The sequence below is a fragment of the Neolamprologus brichardi genome, chromosome 11 (assembly GCF_056152115.1).
Source record: "Neolamprologus brichardi isolate AB-2024 chromosome 11, ASM5615211v1, whole genome shotgun sequence".
NCBI classification, from domain to species: domain Eukaryota; kingdom Metazoa; phylum Chordata; class Actinopteri; order Cichliformes; family Cichlidae; genus Neolamprologus; species Neolamprologus brichardi.
In genome coordinates, this window is record NC_142114.1 from 3,701,438 (window position 1) to 3,718,297 (window position 16,860).

Consider the following 16,860-nt stretch of genomic DNA (forward strand, 5'->3'; position numbering starts at 1 on the left):
TGACCGTATCATCAAAGTGTTGCAGCAGAAACTGAGACTCATCAGACCATGCAACATTTTTCCAGTCTTAATCGTAACTTCAGCGTCCTGGTCTCAGCTGACAGCAGCCGGTGTGGTCCTCACCTGCTGTAGCCCACCTGCTTAAAGGTTCTGTGTGTTGTGTGTTAAGAGATGCTCTTCTGCATATTGTGGTTGTAACAAGTTACTGCTCCATTCCCATAAGGTCTAAGCAGTCATTCTGTTTCTCCTATTTCACCCAGAGAACTGCTGCTCACTAAACGTTGTCTCTGAACTTTAGAGATGGTTGTGTGGAAAATCCCAGCAGACCAGCCCATCTGGCACTAACCGTTCTGATGATCTGTTTGAACTTTAGCAGGTCAGCTTGACCTGAATTGCTGCCATGTGATGATCTGATTAGATATTGGTGTTAATGAGCTGTGTCCCTGTTAAGATAAGAGCAAAGGTATAAGAAACAAAAGGAATAATGGCTCATTGGGATTTTATTTCAGTGTCGTGGGTTTGTGAATGCTTTTGGCCTCACCGTCACAGAACACAGTCGTACTAATAACATTAGTAACACCTTTACTTCTGCTCACGCTCCGCTCTGCTGTGAACAGCACTGATGTAACAAGATAAAAGTAATTCTTTAATCTTTAACATCTTTGTTGACCTCGGCCAGTGAAGGATCGGGCTTCCTCTGTCGCAGCAGTAGAGTGGCGTTTGTCACGATTCCACGCGACTGGAGCGTCTGACCGTCATCATCATAGTTGCACTGTGGGTGTGCGCTGATGATGTCATAACTGGGCACGCCGCCCCCTCTGTAGTGCAGCGACAAACAAACAGCAGGCTGGGTCACGTGATTGTAAAAGCAGCGGTGCGGTCAGTGCATTGAGATGTGTCCTCACCTGTGTTTGTCCAGGTACCTCCGCAGGTCACCGACTGTTTCCGACGGGGACATTTTCACCATGTAAGTGTGACTCCCGTCTTCTGACTTCACCTTGAGAGTGATGACGTTACAGGCAGGCTGGTAGGCGCTGAAAGCCTGCAGTCTGGTGGCAGCCGTGACGCATTATGGTTGTTAGAAAAATGTGGGTGAAAACTAGAGCGTTGCATCACAAACACGGTCACCAGCTGATGGCTGCCCTCATTTTCAGATCAGCACATACAGTAATCTCTACAATCTGGACGATCAGTGGCCAAATCGGGATTTAAGCAGGTCTTACATCAAGTGTGGTGTTCTTAAATTCCTTTAACCCACTTTGTACTTGTCATTTTTTTCCATGTGGTATTCAGTTGGTATGACAAATGTTTTTAAGCCATGCTTATTTGCACAGCATGAGTTTGTGATGACTGACACCCTCTGGTAAGTCTGTTAACGGGCAGATTAGACAAATATTTATGCTATACACATAAAAAATAAAAGAGAACATTTGGTTTACCTCTCAGTACTCGTTTGCAGTGACGGTGTATCTATCAGTGTCACCGAACTGCTGCTGTCCACATCAGATGTACCCTGGTAGAAGCACACTGATTATCAGTGCTGTCTTATATATATATGAGGACTTAACCATTAGGCCCTCTATAAAGAGTTTCCCAAGTGTTGCTAAACAGAGAAACAGTGGAACTGAAATCAGAGATTTGTGCAGGCCTTTAATGACATTATTGACAATTAATGTTGATTTTGGCCTTCTGGAGCCTGGTCTTCACCAGGGGTGACTATGTTTTGGGGGACTGTCATGCTTAAAGACAAAGCAACAACCCAGACACAGGTTTACTGGTGACTGCTTGAGATTTTGTTCCCAAATCTTCACATATCCTTTTATCTTGATTCCTTCCACCTTGAAGAGATTCCCAGTTCCAGACACAACATAATACTGCCACCACTGTGTTTCATTGTGGGGATGTTGTTCTTTACTTTATGTCTCTCACTTCTTTCTCCAAACATAAAAAGCTTCTCTTTGGCCAAAGAGCTCTAGTTTTGTCTCATCTGATCAAAGCATGCGCTACTAGTATTTAAAATCTTTCTCCAGGTTGTCCTTCAGTGAAGTTTGGCGTGAAGTTATCTGTTCTGCAGCTTTGCAGTCCATTCCTGTGCAGGATTCTAGTGATTATCTTCTTTAAAACTATAATTCATGACTCGAGTAAGTCTGAACGGATTTCTTTTGTTTTTGGTAGCATGCTTTCTCAGGTGACAGCTTGAAGTTTTTATAATGTGAGAAAATTGGAAGCTAACTCTCAGTTTCAACTTCTTAGCTTCGAGCATTACAACGTTAAAGCACATCATTGCACAGCAGTAGCGCCTGCTATGGTTTTTCAGGGAACTAATAATACTGATCCTGGTAATTGTTGCTTTTTTCTGAAATAGTAATAATAGTTGATGTTTTATAAAGAAAACTACAATGTTTACAAATGTTATGTTAAAAATTCCTTGGTCTGTTTAAAAAAGCACTCAGAAAAATGTTGATGAAGCTTTTAAACTTTGTAGGGTGGCTGGTAATTTTGTCCTCATCTGTATATTTGTACAAACAGATAATTGCTGACTCACCTGCAGCTTTGCCCTCAGCGAGTTCCTGATATCAATCACTCGGCCGGCCTTCACCACTGACTTCGGCAACTTGTTCAGGAACTGATCTGTGGTCAGCTTCTTGCCTTTGAATCAGAAGAAAACATGAGAAGGACAGCAAAGTCTCTGAGGATCTGCACCGTGGCTTTGATCAGGGTGACGTTTGCAGAACAGACCGGGGAAGTGAGAACTCAGCGAGCTTGCTGATTCATCTTTGTCCCCACAAACAGCCTGTCCTTCACCAGGAAACATTTCCCACGGGAGCCTAGAGTTGAATTCCTCGTATCGCCTGTCATGAAGCTGCGAAGAGAATTTTTGTGAAGTCACTCGATTGTTCCCAAAAACAAAATAAGAAGAAGAAACTGAGACTCACCTCAAAAGGTACACCATCCGGAAATCTTTCTTGAAGCTCAGATGGAAAATAGCCATCCATCAGATCTTGCATGCACTGCTGCAGGGACCAAGAGTTGATTACTTTTAACCAAGGAAAGATTCCAGTTTGATATAGATTTTGATTTTCCTTTTTTAGTGTAGCTAACCTGGGTGCTGTGCTCCTGATATGAGCGGAAAGGACCATCAAACATTACGATGCCATTCCTGTAGAGCCTCAGTGGAATGGGATCCTTTTTTGCCAGCTGTGCTCCTGTCGCTGTCATTTGCACAAAAGACTCTCCTTCCCCTAGGAGGACGTTCAGTTCTCTGATCCTCTGCAGCACAAGATCAAAGTTTATGTGGAAGCCTCTGCCACCAGAAGTCTCTGCAGAAGACAACAAAACAAAAACAGCACAGCTTTAACATACAAAAGACACAGCGGGATTGCAGGTCTGCAGGACTGGTGGATCTACCTCGCTCTGCAGGATCACCAGAGTCTGTATCTCCCACCCAGATCAAACCATAATCGTTCAGAAAGTCCTGCAACAACGACAGCAGCTCAGTGAAACCTCCACACTGATCAAATCACGATCTCATACTTTATGAACACACCTTACTCACCTCCATCTCATGCACTTGATTTTGCAGTTGTTGGCACCGGCTTTCGAGATCATCTCTGCTCCTCGGGTCATGCGTGCTTCCTAAATCCACACAATCATGAAAACGCTTTGATCGACTTAGCATAAGTCGAACTCAAGTCTGTGCCTGCTGTAGGTAATTACCTGACTTCTCCTGAACCCTCAGCTTCTCCTCTAAATCTGAAATCTGTTTATCCTTGGGAGGAATGACGAAACCATAAAGTGAGGTTTAAATATGTTTAAAGGATGGCTGGCAGTTTTGGTATTCGTTGAAGGGGTTGCATGCTCACTTTGCGCTCTATCTCATTTGCCTGGCTCCTCACTGTTTTCTCCAGGAGGGTCACTCGCTGCATCATGGCAGACATGAGGTCAAAGTTGGTCGGAGGACACCCTGAAAACCAGCAGTTAAGTATTAGAAAAATAAAACGTATAATTATTTTGTGTGTGATAAATAAAAGAAGATATATTGACACTGGAATATGAAGCATTGTGTTAATGCCTACCTTTCTTTAATGGAGCTCCCGTATTTGAGGTGGAGGCTTCGTTGGTTGGAGTGTGAGAGTAATCAGACGACTGATCGGCCAATTCAGCCTCAAATTCTAAAAACAAAAAGTATCATGGTTATAAAAGATGTTTTGTTATTTTTTCAACTGAAAAAGTTACCTGATAAACTTATGATCAGTTCCTCCAGTAAGATATAATTGTTATTATTCGTCAAATGTGAGGATTTGCTGCATTTTGCTCATCACAGTTTAAGTTATTTATGTTGTGGACACATGAATACTGTTAGATCTCCACACACTTTAAATCAAACAATCACAGTGTGACTAAAGTGCAGACTTTCAGCTTTATTTTGAAGGGTTTAAAAGGAAAGTAGTTCTAGTTCTAGCTGGGATGTGTTTATTTATTCTGTACTTGCAGCGCTGCTGGTGATCTGTGAGTGCAACGTTACCTTTCAGCAGATTCCTCCTGAAAGGAACTTTTGATTTGCTCCTGCAGGTCGAAGAAAATTAAGTGTGGCGACATGATTGATACGTTTATTCTGCACAATAAAACTACAGTCCAGTTTCTACCTGTGTGGAGTTAATCACCTACCCTTGCTCTTTGTGAGCGCCCTGCAGAGGAGTGCGTTTGGTTTTCTTTAGCATCGACAAAGGAGAGCTCATTTTAAATCCAAAGTATCCCACACTTATTTCTTCTTTGGACTTCTTTCTGTTTAGAGCATGAACTATAACAGAGGTTCAGAGGGATTTCCGGTGTTTTCTCAGTTTGTGTGGAGTCCGTTTCCAATAGCAACAATGTAACGTACTAAGTGAAGTCTGCAGAAGTGCCTGTTTCATCCAGAGGAGGTCGCTCTTTCTGTCCTCACTTAACAATTCTACTACCTCTGTTTCATAGGAAAAAATGTATAAAATGTAGACGTTTACATTATAAACGTTCTGAAAACGAAATACAAATAAAGAAATTATTAATTCATTTCCAAACTAAGTGATTGTAGTTTTTTTTAATGTAAGAAGTCATAAATATTTAATGTTTTATTCATCATAATAAGATGTATTATGAAATGTATACATTTCATAATACATGAGACAGAAAAACAAAATAAAAAAGCCTTTTTTTCATGAAAGATAAACAAACATTGATGAGTGGTGTTTCCTAAATTTGCCTTTACTATTTAGATGCTGTTAACCATGGATACTCAGAAATTATGACAGCAATTATGACATAACATTTTTTCTTCCCAACTTTGTCATACAGACAAACCGCTCAGGTGGTAGAGCAGGTCATCTACTGATCGGAAGGTTGGTGGTTCGATTCCTGGCTTCCCCTAGTCTGCATGCCAAATATCCCTGGGCAAGATATTAACCCCAAATTGCTCTCCGATGCATCCATTGGAGTATAAATGTGTGTGAATGTTACTTAGAAAGCACTTAGAACAATGTGCTTGTGCGAATGGGTGTGAATGGGTGAATGCACAAGTTGTGTAAAGCGCTTTGAGTGCTCAGAAGAGTAGAAAAGCGCTATATAAGAACCAGTCCATTTACCATTTATAGTAGAGGTGGGCAGATTGATCAAAATATCGATACCAAAGCTTGTATTGGTATCAGATCGACACTAGCGCATTAGATTGATACTTTTTTGCCCTATCCTCTAAGTTCAGTATGGAGCCCACTGAATTGTATTCAATTTTTGGGGGGAAAATAAAAAATAAAAACACTTTTTCTGTTGACTGCCACATTTATTTTATTTATAACCTATAGTACAGAAGTTGGTCCAAAGCAATTTAGAGACAGGCACATTTACATCACAGATCTCCAAAATAAAAGGTTTTGTTGTGCAAACAAATTACTGTGGAAAGTAATTAGTGGTTTAGTGATCATCTGTGCGTTTAATGCACATTATTAGTCATATTTAAAGCACATATTCAACTGGATACATAATAAAATAGTACATTCAGAAGCAATCTAGTTACTTGTATAACCCAAGAATAATTCAGAATTAATAACCACGGTTTTCAGTTTAATACACCAGTTTACACTAATTATGAAACCTGAGACAAAGGCTTAATCATGTTGACCAGAATCCTCCAAAGTAAGTTTGTTTCAGTATTGTTTACACCATTGTTTCAGTCTCTTAACTACATAAATGCTGTCCATGTTATATTAAGCAATTAAAAACGTCACACTGACTCTCCGTACATCTGGATTAAATACAAACTCATAAAAGAGTTGCTTTTATATGACAGTTTTTTAATTCATAGTCCTTCTGTTATTGTGCAGAATCTAACAGGATATCAACTGAATAAGACCCAACTTACACAAAAAAAATGTGTTGTTACACTATTAACACATTTTGTGTGAATTTTTTACATAACACGTGTAAGAAAATGTGTAAACTTTGAAAAGATGTGTAAAAAAGCTTAACACACTTGATGTGTTGCACAGTTGAACACATTTTGTGTGTTATTTTCAGAATCTAACAACAGGACCTAAAACTAGCAGCTCTGTAATTTGTTCATTACTTTGAACAAATAATTTTTTTATGATGTAATGTTCCCTCTAATTTTTCACGTGTCTGGGCGAACACACGAACTCCCTGAGCGGTCCGTGGACCACTGTGAGCAACAGCAGACGTGTGCACTGTGGTCACACCAGCATCAAATCCATCCAAGTTACATGGTTTATTAAAATAATCAAATTACAGCATTTACATTTATGTTACACTACTTTTAATAAACTGCTCCTAAAACTTCCCCCCTTCCTAAACAACTAAATGCCATGTTGCCATATCATTTTTTGATTGGTTGACATGGTACATTTTTTCACCAATAGGAAAGGGTGGAGTTTTTTGGTTTTGTTTTTGCTCACAGGCGGAGAGTGCTTTTGAGGCTTTCCTTATAAAAGGCAGTTTTTACCGTTTCTTCCCACAGTAAATTTAAACAACAACAGTATTCAGCAAAAAAGAACAAATATTGCATATAATTTTTTTTATCATAACTCTGGTTTTACGTGGACTATCAACACAATTTAAAAACGTATAAAGTCCACAGTTTCCGTCAATTGTTCCGTCTGTCCTGCTCACATCTCCAATGGTTGTACATGTTGTCATTAACGTGGCTTCACGACACATCAGCCACGCTGCTTTGCTAGCTAAAATACCGGTGTTGGCACATATGAACGCTGTCATAGCCTGTCAACAACGTTGATTAGCTGCGTATATACAAATGTGAATCGCATTATTGGCTGGACTATGTGATAAGGTGGCATTGTTCTAATCCCATACTGGAGCAGCCAGTCACTTACTGACTAACACTGCAAAACAGAATTGTTAATGTACTTATTTTAATTTCAATTCAGGTTAGATTTTCTTTTGTGCGCAACGCAGATTTTCTGTGCGCAGAGACCATGCCAGCAGTGCGCAATTGCCCACACGCACAGCTTAGAGGGAACATTGGACCAAGTTGTGTATGGTGTACTAAAATTCTGAAAAAAGATTCATCTTTTATTTCTCATTATGTATGGCATACAAATTACTGGTTCTGGCTATACTATAACCGTTTATTCTGTTTGTAATAAATAATAATATGCCAAGTATAAAATGGATCAATAAATGTATACTGTATATATACACATCTTTTTCTCATTTCTTAAAAAAATTAAATGTTTTACTAACAAAACACATTTTAACACATCTTTGTGTCAAAATAACACATCTTTGTGTTGACTTACTTTAACAGAAGATGTGTTAAAGAAGCAGACACATTATTTTGTGTTCAAATTGACACATCATGTGTTGTCCCTGAGCAGATACAGCACGTGTTAAAATCTAACACGATGTGTGAATTTTAACACACCCCCAAAAGGGTATAAACTCGCCATTGTATCGGGTCAGTAGTGATAAATGATCATGATGCGTTTTATTGCTTTTAACAATCACGTTGTTGTTCAGACCCCACGTCACCGTGGCCTGTTTATATTCCGCGTCTCGCCGCTAGGCGGCCCGGCGCAGGCTCGCTGTGGGCAGAGAGCGGGCAGACAGGGAGGATGCGGAGGCCTGCCAGTCCCACAACAACAACACATCTATCATCCACCCGGGGCGACTAGGCCGGTCCGGGCTATGGCTGCACCTATAGCACATTTCGACGACGACTGGCCGAACCTGGGTGATCCGAGCATGGTGTCACAGGAAGGGCTGCTGCCGCAGAAAGGCCGTGTCGCCGCCGCCGCCGTGAGCGAAGCGGCGCCCGAATCGCTCCTGTTTGGCGGTGATGATGATGATGATCTGCACGACAGCAGCTTCTCCCCTAGAGAGAACGCGGGGTTCCGGTCCATGGAGGATCTGGTGAACGATTTCGATGAAAAGTTAACCACGTGCTTCCAAAATTTTGACGCCAAGACGGAGAGCATCGCTCCCGTGGCCGTGATCGCCGAGGACACGCTGCTGGAGAAAGACGAGTGAGTCCACGGCCTGTCTACGGCAGGCTGCGTGTTTCCCATCCAGTGTGCGTGTGGAGGCTCCAATACAGTTTAAAAAACACGGAAAGACATGTTGGGAACATTTAAAATAGGAAGTAAAGACAACGACACATCATCTGTTATCAAGATATTCAAACTGAGTAAACTTTAGTTCAGATTAATCTTATGTGCCCTATATTAAAGATCGATATTAGCCGATACTCACAGTCGTTTTATTTTTAACCCATTTCTAAAATCAACATCTTTGTGATATTTTTAAGAGATACATTTGTTGCAAAATAACTGCGATATTATATTTAAAGCTGGTTAAAGTAATTTTTTAGGTATGTAATAATAACAATTTCATATCAGGGTAGGCTGCTGGTTGTTTAAAAAGTCACCTTTTTACCACGTTTAGGAGTTGGGGGTTGTTTTAAACCCCCCAGTGTTCATTCCAAAAACATTTACAGTTTCCCAACCTATTCACAAACGTTTTTAGTTTCACACTAGACTTAATCCATGTCTGGTAAACTGAGCCTTAAAGTGTTAAATTGAAAAGAAATGGGAGGTCAAGGGTGGAAAAATCCTCAACAAATCCTAAATAGGAAACATGAAACTTGGCTTAAGTGCTCCATCAGGAGGCACGATGCTTCAGCTCTGGGTGTAAGTGGCGCTTTTTAAACGTCATCATCTGTGGTATTTTCAACCTGATAAGCTGTGTAGGGGATTATACTTTTAACCTAAGCATCAGACCTGCTTAATCTGATTGTTATGTTTTTAGATGCAGCATTTAAAAAGTATTTCTGTGGTGCACACAGTCAGTACCAACATCCTTGCTGATAAGGTAGGTTTGTTTTTTAGTAAAAAAAATGTATTGCTAAAGGGGAATTCCAGGAATGCTGTGATTATCTCAAGTGCTGCAAACAGGAGAACTGTTGCTTTTGTTGGTAAAGATTAAAAATGAGAAAATAATCTTTAAAAATGCAAAGAAAAGATGAAGTCCATCCTGATATGTAGCTCTGTACTATAATGAGGGTATACTATAAATACCCTCATTCTTTTTGCAGTTCATTTGTTTATTTTGATTGATTTCCACCTTGACGTAGTTTGTAACACAGATGCTAAGATATTTACAGTCATCAGATCCCATTGGAAACATGTTCAGGTAAATGAAATCTGCAGGACAGCCTTTTAAAGACTATGTGGTGTAAAGTCTTGTGTCCCCTCAGAATCTGGAACACTTTGACGGCTAACTACGGACATGTGATGCCGGTGGACTGGAAATGTTCTCGAACGCGCTCCCTCCACGTTCCCACATTTAACCTGGAGGAGAAACCCGTGAGTGATTCCACTTCTTCCAGCCCATCCTATCTCTGTCTCATTTTTCCCTTCATCCCACCACCCGGCTCCCCTCCCTCCAATGCCAAATCCCTCCACCGGTCATCTCGCAAATCTCAAATATTCATTGTGCCAGGGTTTAGTGCTTTGATTAAATTCCTCCTCCTGCTCCGTTCCTGGTTAGAGAAAGGCAGATGTCGCGTTGGAGCTGTCCGACGATGAGGAGCTCAGGGATCAGCTAGACATGCACGCCATCATTGTTTCCTGCATCGCAGAGGAGCCCCTTTTCACAGCAGAGCAGGTACGTTACACAGCCCTGTCAGAATCCAGCGTAGTTCACCCCAGAAGCAGCCACACTGGGTCAAGCCTGTACAGGCAGAGCTTAACGTGGCTGAAATCTTTTCCACAGATGTTTAATAACTCGTGCTCGATGGGTTATTTTAAGAGCTGGCTCTTTGATGCAGGTTATTGAGGAGATAGAGGAAATGATGCAGGACTCTCCTGACATGGAGGCAGAGCATAATCCGTCACAGTCGGACCTGTCGATGCTCTCTGTGGACGTCCAGCAGCCCAACAGCTGCCCTGACTACGAGGAGAGTGAGTGTCTGCTGATCAGAACAGTGTGTTATGATGAGTTATTGTGTTGCATATTATATTAGTAATTTATGGGAATATGCTTTGGTGGTCCAGGGATGAAAGCCTTGAGCATTGCAGAGCTGAATGAGCGTCTGGAGGAGACTGAAATGAAGATCAGGAGGTTTTCAGAGGAGCTGGTTCAGCAGCTGGCTCTCAGGGACGAGCTGGACTTTGAGAAAGAGGTGAAGAACAGTTTCATCTCAGCCCTCATCGACGTGCAGAACCGGCAGAAGGAGTACCGCGAGGCGCTCAAGAAGAAGAAGAAGCTTAAAGGTGGAGCTGGGACATCGCAAGGTCTTCCGGAGAAAACATCTGTGAGTACTTTAACTTTACAGCCAGGTTTTAAGGAATTCTCACCAGTCCTGAGGTGTTGCTAGAGTGAAAGAGATCTTTCTTTTCTAGTGTCTGCTGCATTTACTGTATTTCCTTAAATCTGCTCTTTCTGGTAATTTTTTTCCTTTGTTTTTCTTCCTTTCTTGTCAGCGCTTCAGCATGGAGGGGATCTCCTCTGTTATCCAAAACAGTTTCCGTCAAACTTTTGGGAGCGGGTGCAGTGAGAGACAGGTTACTGTGCTTTTCCTTTTCTCTCTGCTTTCCATCTGCTCTCGAATGGTGATGCCAAACCTAGGTTCACACCTGCAGTTTATCTTTGGGTGTACCTACGTTGGGTATAAAGTATGTGGACAGAATAGCTCTCGTGAAAGTAGTTCAAATCCAGTTTGAAATGAGCTCAAAGGAACGTGTTTGAATAAGAGAGGTGTTGTTGAACAAGGGTTCTTGAGTTTATCTGACAAGTGCTACGTCAGAAAAATAAGCGTTGGGAACCACCCTAAAACACAAACGTCCATTCTACTCCACAATCTCAAAACTATTAATAAGATCAGACACTTTATCAGACACACAGTTCAGGCTTAACATGTTGTTTTCTTTAATATCGGTGTGTTTTCTCAAATGTTTTACAGTATTTGACCACAGTCATCCCTTACGAGAAGAAGGGACATCCTCCTTCGATTGAAGACCTCCAGATATTGACCAAGAGTAAGTTGCTTCACCTGCACTGTGCAGTTTGTTGCAGTTGACTTACTAACTCTGATTCATTTAATTCCCAGTTCTGCAAGCTATGAGAGATGATAGTGACAAGGTGCCCAGCCTCCTAACAGACTACATTCTCAAAGGTGAGCTTTTCTCTTGTGTTGTTACACAGGCTGCTTTACATTTGAAGTAAAATAACATCACAGAGAGACTCCCAACAATCCCGTGTTGGCAGTATGTCTGCATATGTCATCCTTGTTCCACATAACCCAAAAGATCAATAGCAGTCAATTATTACTGTGCCGATGACGTAAGCTCAAAGGGACGCGGCTGCGGTTATATATGCTGCGAACATATGTTGTGAATCATTGATGCTCAAATTCGTTTGATTTCAGTTCATTACAAAATCCTCTGAAAGCTTCAACGTGAGTTTTTAACTCCAAGCTAGACTGTGAGAGTTTTAAACAAGCCTTTAGGGGGTGACTTTGGCCTGTGTACAGTGATGAAAGCGGGTCTTCTCTATTACCCCATTAAAGCATCGTCCCCTTATGTGTCGCCTTTTGATATCCCTGTTGTGGAGTTGGCTTAAAGTTTTTCGGAGACGTAATAAAAGCTGATTGTGTAAAAGTCCAAATTTAACATCTGGTTTCTTGCTGGTAAATCTTCATTAAGTATTTTCCTTCAAAATCACTTTCAGATTGTAATGAAATCAGCAATAAATGTGGAAAATTACTTTTGGTACCACTTTTATAATAGGGTCTGAACTAAGGGTGTAATTCAACCGGAATTTACTGGAATTAATATCATTTAGTCTGAAATTACAGTGTGATTATGTTAATCTACACATACTTATGGGTGAATGAACTACAATAAGGAGTGTATCAACAGGGTATAAGAAGTCAAGTTTTTACTGGAAAAATGTTTTACTGCAAGTAATTTCATTGTAATTTTACAGGAGGAAACACATTATATAGGAAGTAAGAAAAATGATATAGTAAGTACATAGTAACTTACTTGAAGTAGTGCAAAATTCATTGTAAGAGGTGTGTTACTTCCAGGTAATTTTGCAGAAGAGTGTAGTGTAGTAGCTTTTGTGTAGAAAACACAAAATAAACTAAAGATATGACTGAAATGTACAAATGAAAAACAAACCTAAAAGTATTCATAGCTAAAAAAAAACCCCTGTTTATTCTTGTTGTGGATATGCATTAAAATGAGGTTTTTTACCCCTCTGTCATAAAAGGCTAATGGGGTTAAAATGCTGATGTCATCCACCCACAGTTTAGTTATTTCTTTCTTCACCCTGCCCGGTGGATGGGTGGGTGGCATGAATGCCCAAGTCTGTAAATCACTGACTCCATCACTGTACCACTGTGTCCATGGGCCTTGATGGACGTCCTGCGATGTTTGGTGGAGTTTGTTTTTCTTGTAAGGACTGAAAGGAAGAATGGTCCTTATCACATGTTATATAACAGGGCAGGTGAATAGTGAAATATCCATAAAGCAAAAAGACGAGTTCAGTCCACCACTGCTTACATCTACTTACACACTATTTAAAATTACTCTCAGTATAATTTGAGTCTCCTTTCCTGTAAAAACCTGAACTGTTACCCTTTATTCTGCACTGTGTACTGGATAAGGATTCGTAGGTAAACATAATTACATTGTAATTTCAAATAAAATACACTGAAATCCCATTAAATTTTTGGTGAATTACACCCTTAGCAATGGGTCATATTTTAAAAATGCTACTTGAATTGTAAACACTGTGCACATGATGTTTACCGAGTACAGAGCTTTAGTATCTCTGAACATTTGCAGTCTGTCTCTTTGACTGTCGTCCACATTTCACTTTCTGTTTCATGTCTTTATTTTTTCTTCCTGTATTTCTTTTGTGCTATTCTTCATAACAAATCGCTGCCCCACACTCGTAGCTCTGGTGTGAGCCCTGGATGGAGAGGTTTGTGACAGTTCGATTATGAGTGTTGTGGTGGTGTTACTCATAATGAGAGAGCGCCTCCTCCTGACCGCTGAACTGTAGTGCAGAATGACCCCGATGCTTTCCCTCGCACTTCCCCTCTCTCCTGCACGGTTGTTAGTGTCTAGACCTGCAGACTGTGACTCACAACCACTCACATAGAGATCTGTTTACCTAGCACTTAATATATGAGACACTGCTATAATGATTAATAGTTATTAATCTCAGCTAAGGCTGTATTTGAATCACTCGACCTGCACCAGAAATGGGTTTAGTTGCTCACGTACATCCTTTTGTTTTTCCTCATCTTTATCTCCTGGATTGTAATTAATGCCTCATACTGAGGCTGTGTCAGCGGCTCCATCGCAGCTTTGTTAATATTGATCTCTGCTGTTATTCCAGTGGTTTGCCCGACATAGACGAGAGGGAGGCTCTGCACAGGTTCCACATTGTTAAGCGTGATGAAAAGAAGAAGAGGACTCATTGTTTTGTTTTTTTTGCAAACATGAAGCACACTTAATTTATTCCTGGATGTTTTTACCTTTGTGTGTCCAATTTTTTCCCCCTGGATTTTCATTAAGCTGTATTTATTTTGTACAAGCACTATGATTTCAAAGCGTGTGTATTCTTGTGAATTTTTGTTTTTAATTGTCTCGCAGGGTGATAGTGTATCCTAAGTTAATAAATTATATAAGAAATGTAGACTGGCCGTGCACTGAGCTTTGCTTATTGATCAGAGCAAAGCTGCACCGCGGCCGGCTTTGTGTTTATCGGAAGTGCTGAGCTGTACACAGAGCGCGATGCACAAAGCGCTCTGATACAGATGTTGCAGTGATAGAGGATCGTAATAGTGAATGTTAACAAGCTTCTAGACTGATAAGCTTACACAGAAAAGAACTTAAGAATTTTAAAAAAGAGGAGAGTGAACCACAAGATAGTATTTATTACAGTAGCACCTGAAACAGATGAGAACAAGATACAAATAATTAAATACAAAATGATGACGATTACTCAGATTATCTGAAACCTGTGTTTATAAACACAAAACTACCATATAGTTCAGTTTTCCATGTAGCCGCAGACAGAGGGGAGCCATCTGCTTTCATCTTAGTACACTGCAAACATGATTGTTATAATTTTATAGTAGATGACGTATTGATGGCTGAGGTGATTTAGTCTGGACTGATATTTACTGATTAACTTACTAACTATGCATTTGAGTGAATTGTGACCCACGCACTGTCTGTACTCTTGCCCCTGTGCATGGGGCGGCGTACACTACCAATGGGCATTGCTGTTCTCTATGTATGACTTTATACAAGCTGCCTTTGCCTTTGGCTGAACTTTTGTACATTATAAATGACTTATTTTCATTGAATGTCATGTTACTAAACCACAGAACCTGCTTCCATGTTTATTTATTTTGTAAATATTCTCTTGATAAAATATTGATAAAATTGCATCGTGTCGTTTCTTAATTTCAAACAATGCTCGCTATATCTTGATGCATGCTCAATTATCCAGGTAAGGAAATCCCACTGAAACGCTACGTTCATAAGGACAGGATCCACTTTTTGGGAATGCTCACTATAGTGACAATAAGCACCAGCACTTCTACCTCAAACAGCATCACTGAGAAATATATGCGCTAGGATTTTCAGTCAGTGGTTTGCAACAAAAATACAAAATGTAAGTAAAATGTACAAAATACTATAGATAGATGGCCTAAACACCCACATCCCCTTTATTTAATATCTTGCTGTGCTTAAGGAGTCTGTGTCTGACAATTTTGTCAAAATATGCACATAAATAAGCTGCTGGACTCTGGCAGTGCTCATCCTGTTCCACCTCACACAAATGAACACATACCCATCCTGCTACTGAATTGATGGATGTGCCATCCTGGAGAAGCTGCAGCTGTGCAGCTTGAATTGGTTGGAGGAGAACAAACAAACTGCAACTGTAGAGAAAAATCAGTCAGCCGGGATACGGAGGGAGGAATGGGCTGCATTTCTCTCTCCACTGCCTGCAAACTGTTCCCTTTTTGGGGGAGGACTACTTGTTACCTCTCCAGCATATGTGCTGTCATTTTCAACAACAGGGGGGATTTAGGTTTGTTTTGTGGCTACAGGACCTGGGCACCTTCCAGTCATTGAGTCAACCATGAATTTGTCGGTATGCCAAAGAACTTGTCAAATATGAGCTTAAGCTGTCTGTCTGACACTTAAAGCTTGGATAGAACAGTCATACAACAGAACAATGATCGCAGCACATCAGCAAATCTACAACAGATTATCTGAACGAGAAATGAATCAGCATGTTGCAGTGGTCGAGCCAATTCCAGATCTCAGCCTGAATAATGAGCTTGTAAACCTGAATGAACTGAAGCAACACTGTAAAGAAGAATGAACAAAAAATCCTCCACAACTAGAGAGTCTGATTAAGTCATACAGAGTACAATTACTTCAAGTTAGTGTTGCCAGAGGTGGTTAAAACATGGGATTTTCCACACTGCCTCTGGTGTAATATGTCATGTGTTGCTGTTCATCCGAGTTTGCATTTTCATTATTTTTAAGGATCTTAAGGACCAAATTATTTTTTTATTTTATGTCCTGATACGTAAAACCTCTAGACTGAAAGAGAATTTGCTGTTTTCCCCATTTGACTGTACACAAGAGAATGATAATTCGAGTGTTTGCTTGTGTTTGCCAGGCTCTGTGAAATGTGGCTCTGTGAATAGTGACTGGTTGGAGTCTTGGCCAGTCTTCCCTTTCATTGCTGGCTGATGGTCAGTAAAACTCTATGGGCTTCCAGAAACACACAAAGCATAATTTAAAGTCAATTTCACAATAGTGAAATTACTTATTAAAACAAGTCTCTGCCACATGTCAGCTACACACCCTCCAGCTCATTTAGGTGATCCAGATGTAAGCTGTGGATCCCCCCCCCAAAAAAAATCCAACCTTTGGCCCTTAAAAGAAATACAGCTGGCTCTGTGACAGGAAAACAAGAGATTAGATCGACAGTTCAAAAAACTAAGATAAAAGCCTTTTCATGTGTTCGTCATTTTAATAGTTGTTGCCGTTAAACAAAAACCGATGCAGGTAATTGACAAAATAGCTTCATCAACATGCCGATCCTGTTAAATTCTATTAATGTAATAAATGACTGCACACTCAAAAAGACAAAAGGATATCTGTAATTTATTGGTGTCTTACAAACATATGGAAAAACCAGCCATGCTTGTCTGAACACCGTTAAACACAAAAAGCTGCTCCCCATCCATCTCGCCTCAGCCTTTCAAAAGCAACACAAACCTCTGTCAAACATCTGTAAAACATTTGTTCT

General features: G+C 40.5%; 2 protein-coding genes across 2 annotated transcripts; one reads left to right on the top strand and one right to left on the bottom strand.

Annotated features, from left to right (window-relative positions):
- Positions 1 to 265: 265 nt before the first annotated feature.
- ubxn11 (UBX domain protein 11) lies at positions 266 to 8,570 on the bottom strand. Its single transcript, XM_087847986.1, has 15 exons — positions 8,233 to 8,570; positions 4,669 to 4,785; positions 4,526 to 4,566; positions 4,077 to 4,172; positions 3,864 to 3,964; positions 3,718 to 3,769; positions 3,557 to 3,636; positions 3,409 to 3,475; positions 3,103 to 3,320; positions 2,937 to 3,014; positions 2,740 to 2,863; positions 2,546 to 2,649; positions 1,440 to 1,513; positions 906 to 1,049; positions 266 to 818 (listed from the first exon to the last, which is right to left on the bottom strand). Exons 1-15 carry the CDS (start codon positions 8,568 to 8,570, stop codon positions 647 to 649), a joined length of 1,806 nt encoding a protein of 601 aa, XP_087704112.1. The 3' UTR covers positions 266 to 646.
- Positions 8,426 to 12,890, top strand: fez2a (fasciculation and elongation protein zeta 2a). The gene is made up of 8 exons (XM_087847985.1): positions 8,426 to 8,528; positions 9,742 to 9,866; positions 10,051 to 10,167; positions 10,331 to 10,463; positions 10,557 to 10,816; positions 10,986 to 11,066; positions 11,465 to 11,540; positions 11,612 to 12,890. Exons 2-8 carry the CDS (start codon positions 9,795 to 9,797, stop codon positions 11,725 to 11,727), a joined length of 855 nt encoding a protein of 284 aa, XP_087704111.1. The 5' UTR covers positions 8,426 to 8,528; positions 9,742 to 9,794; the 3' UTR covers positions 11,728 to 12,890.
- The last annotated feature ends 3,970 nt before the right edge of the window (positions 12,891 to 16,860 follow it).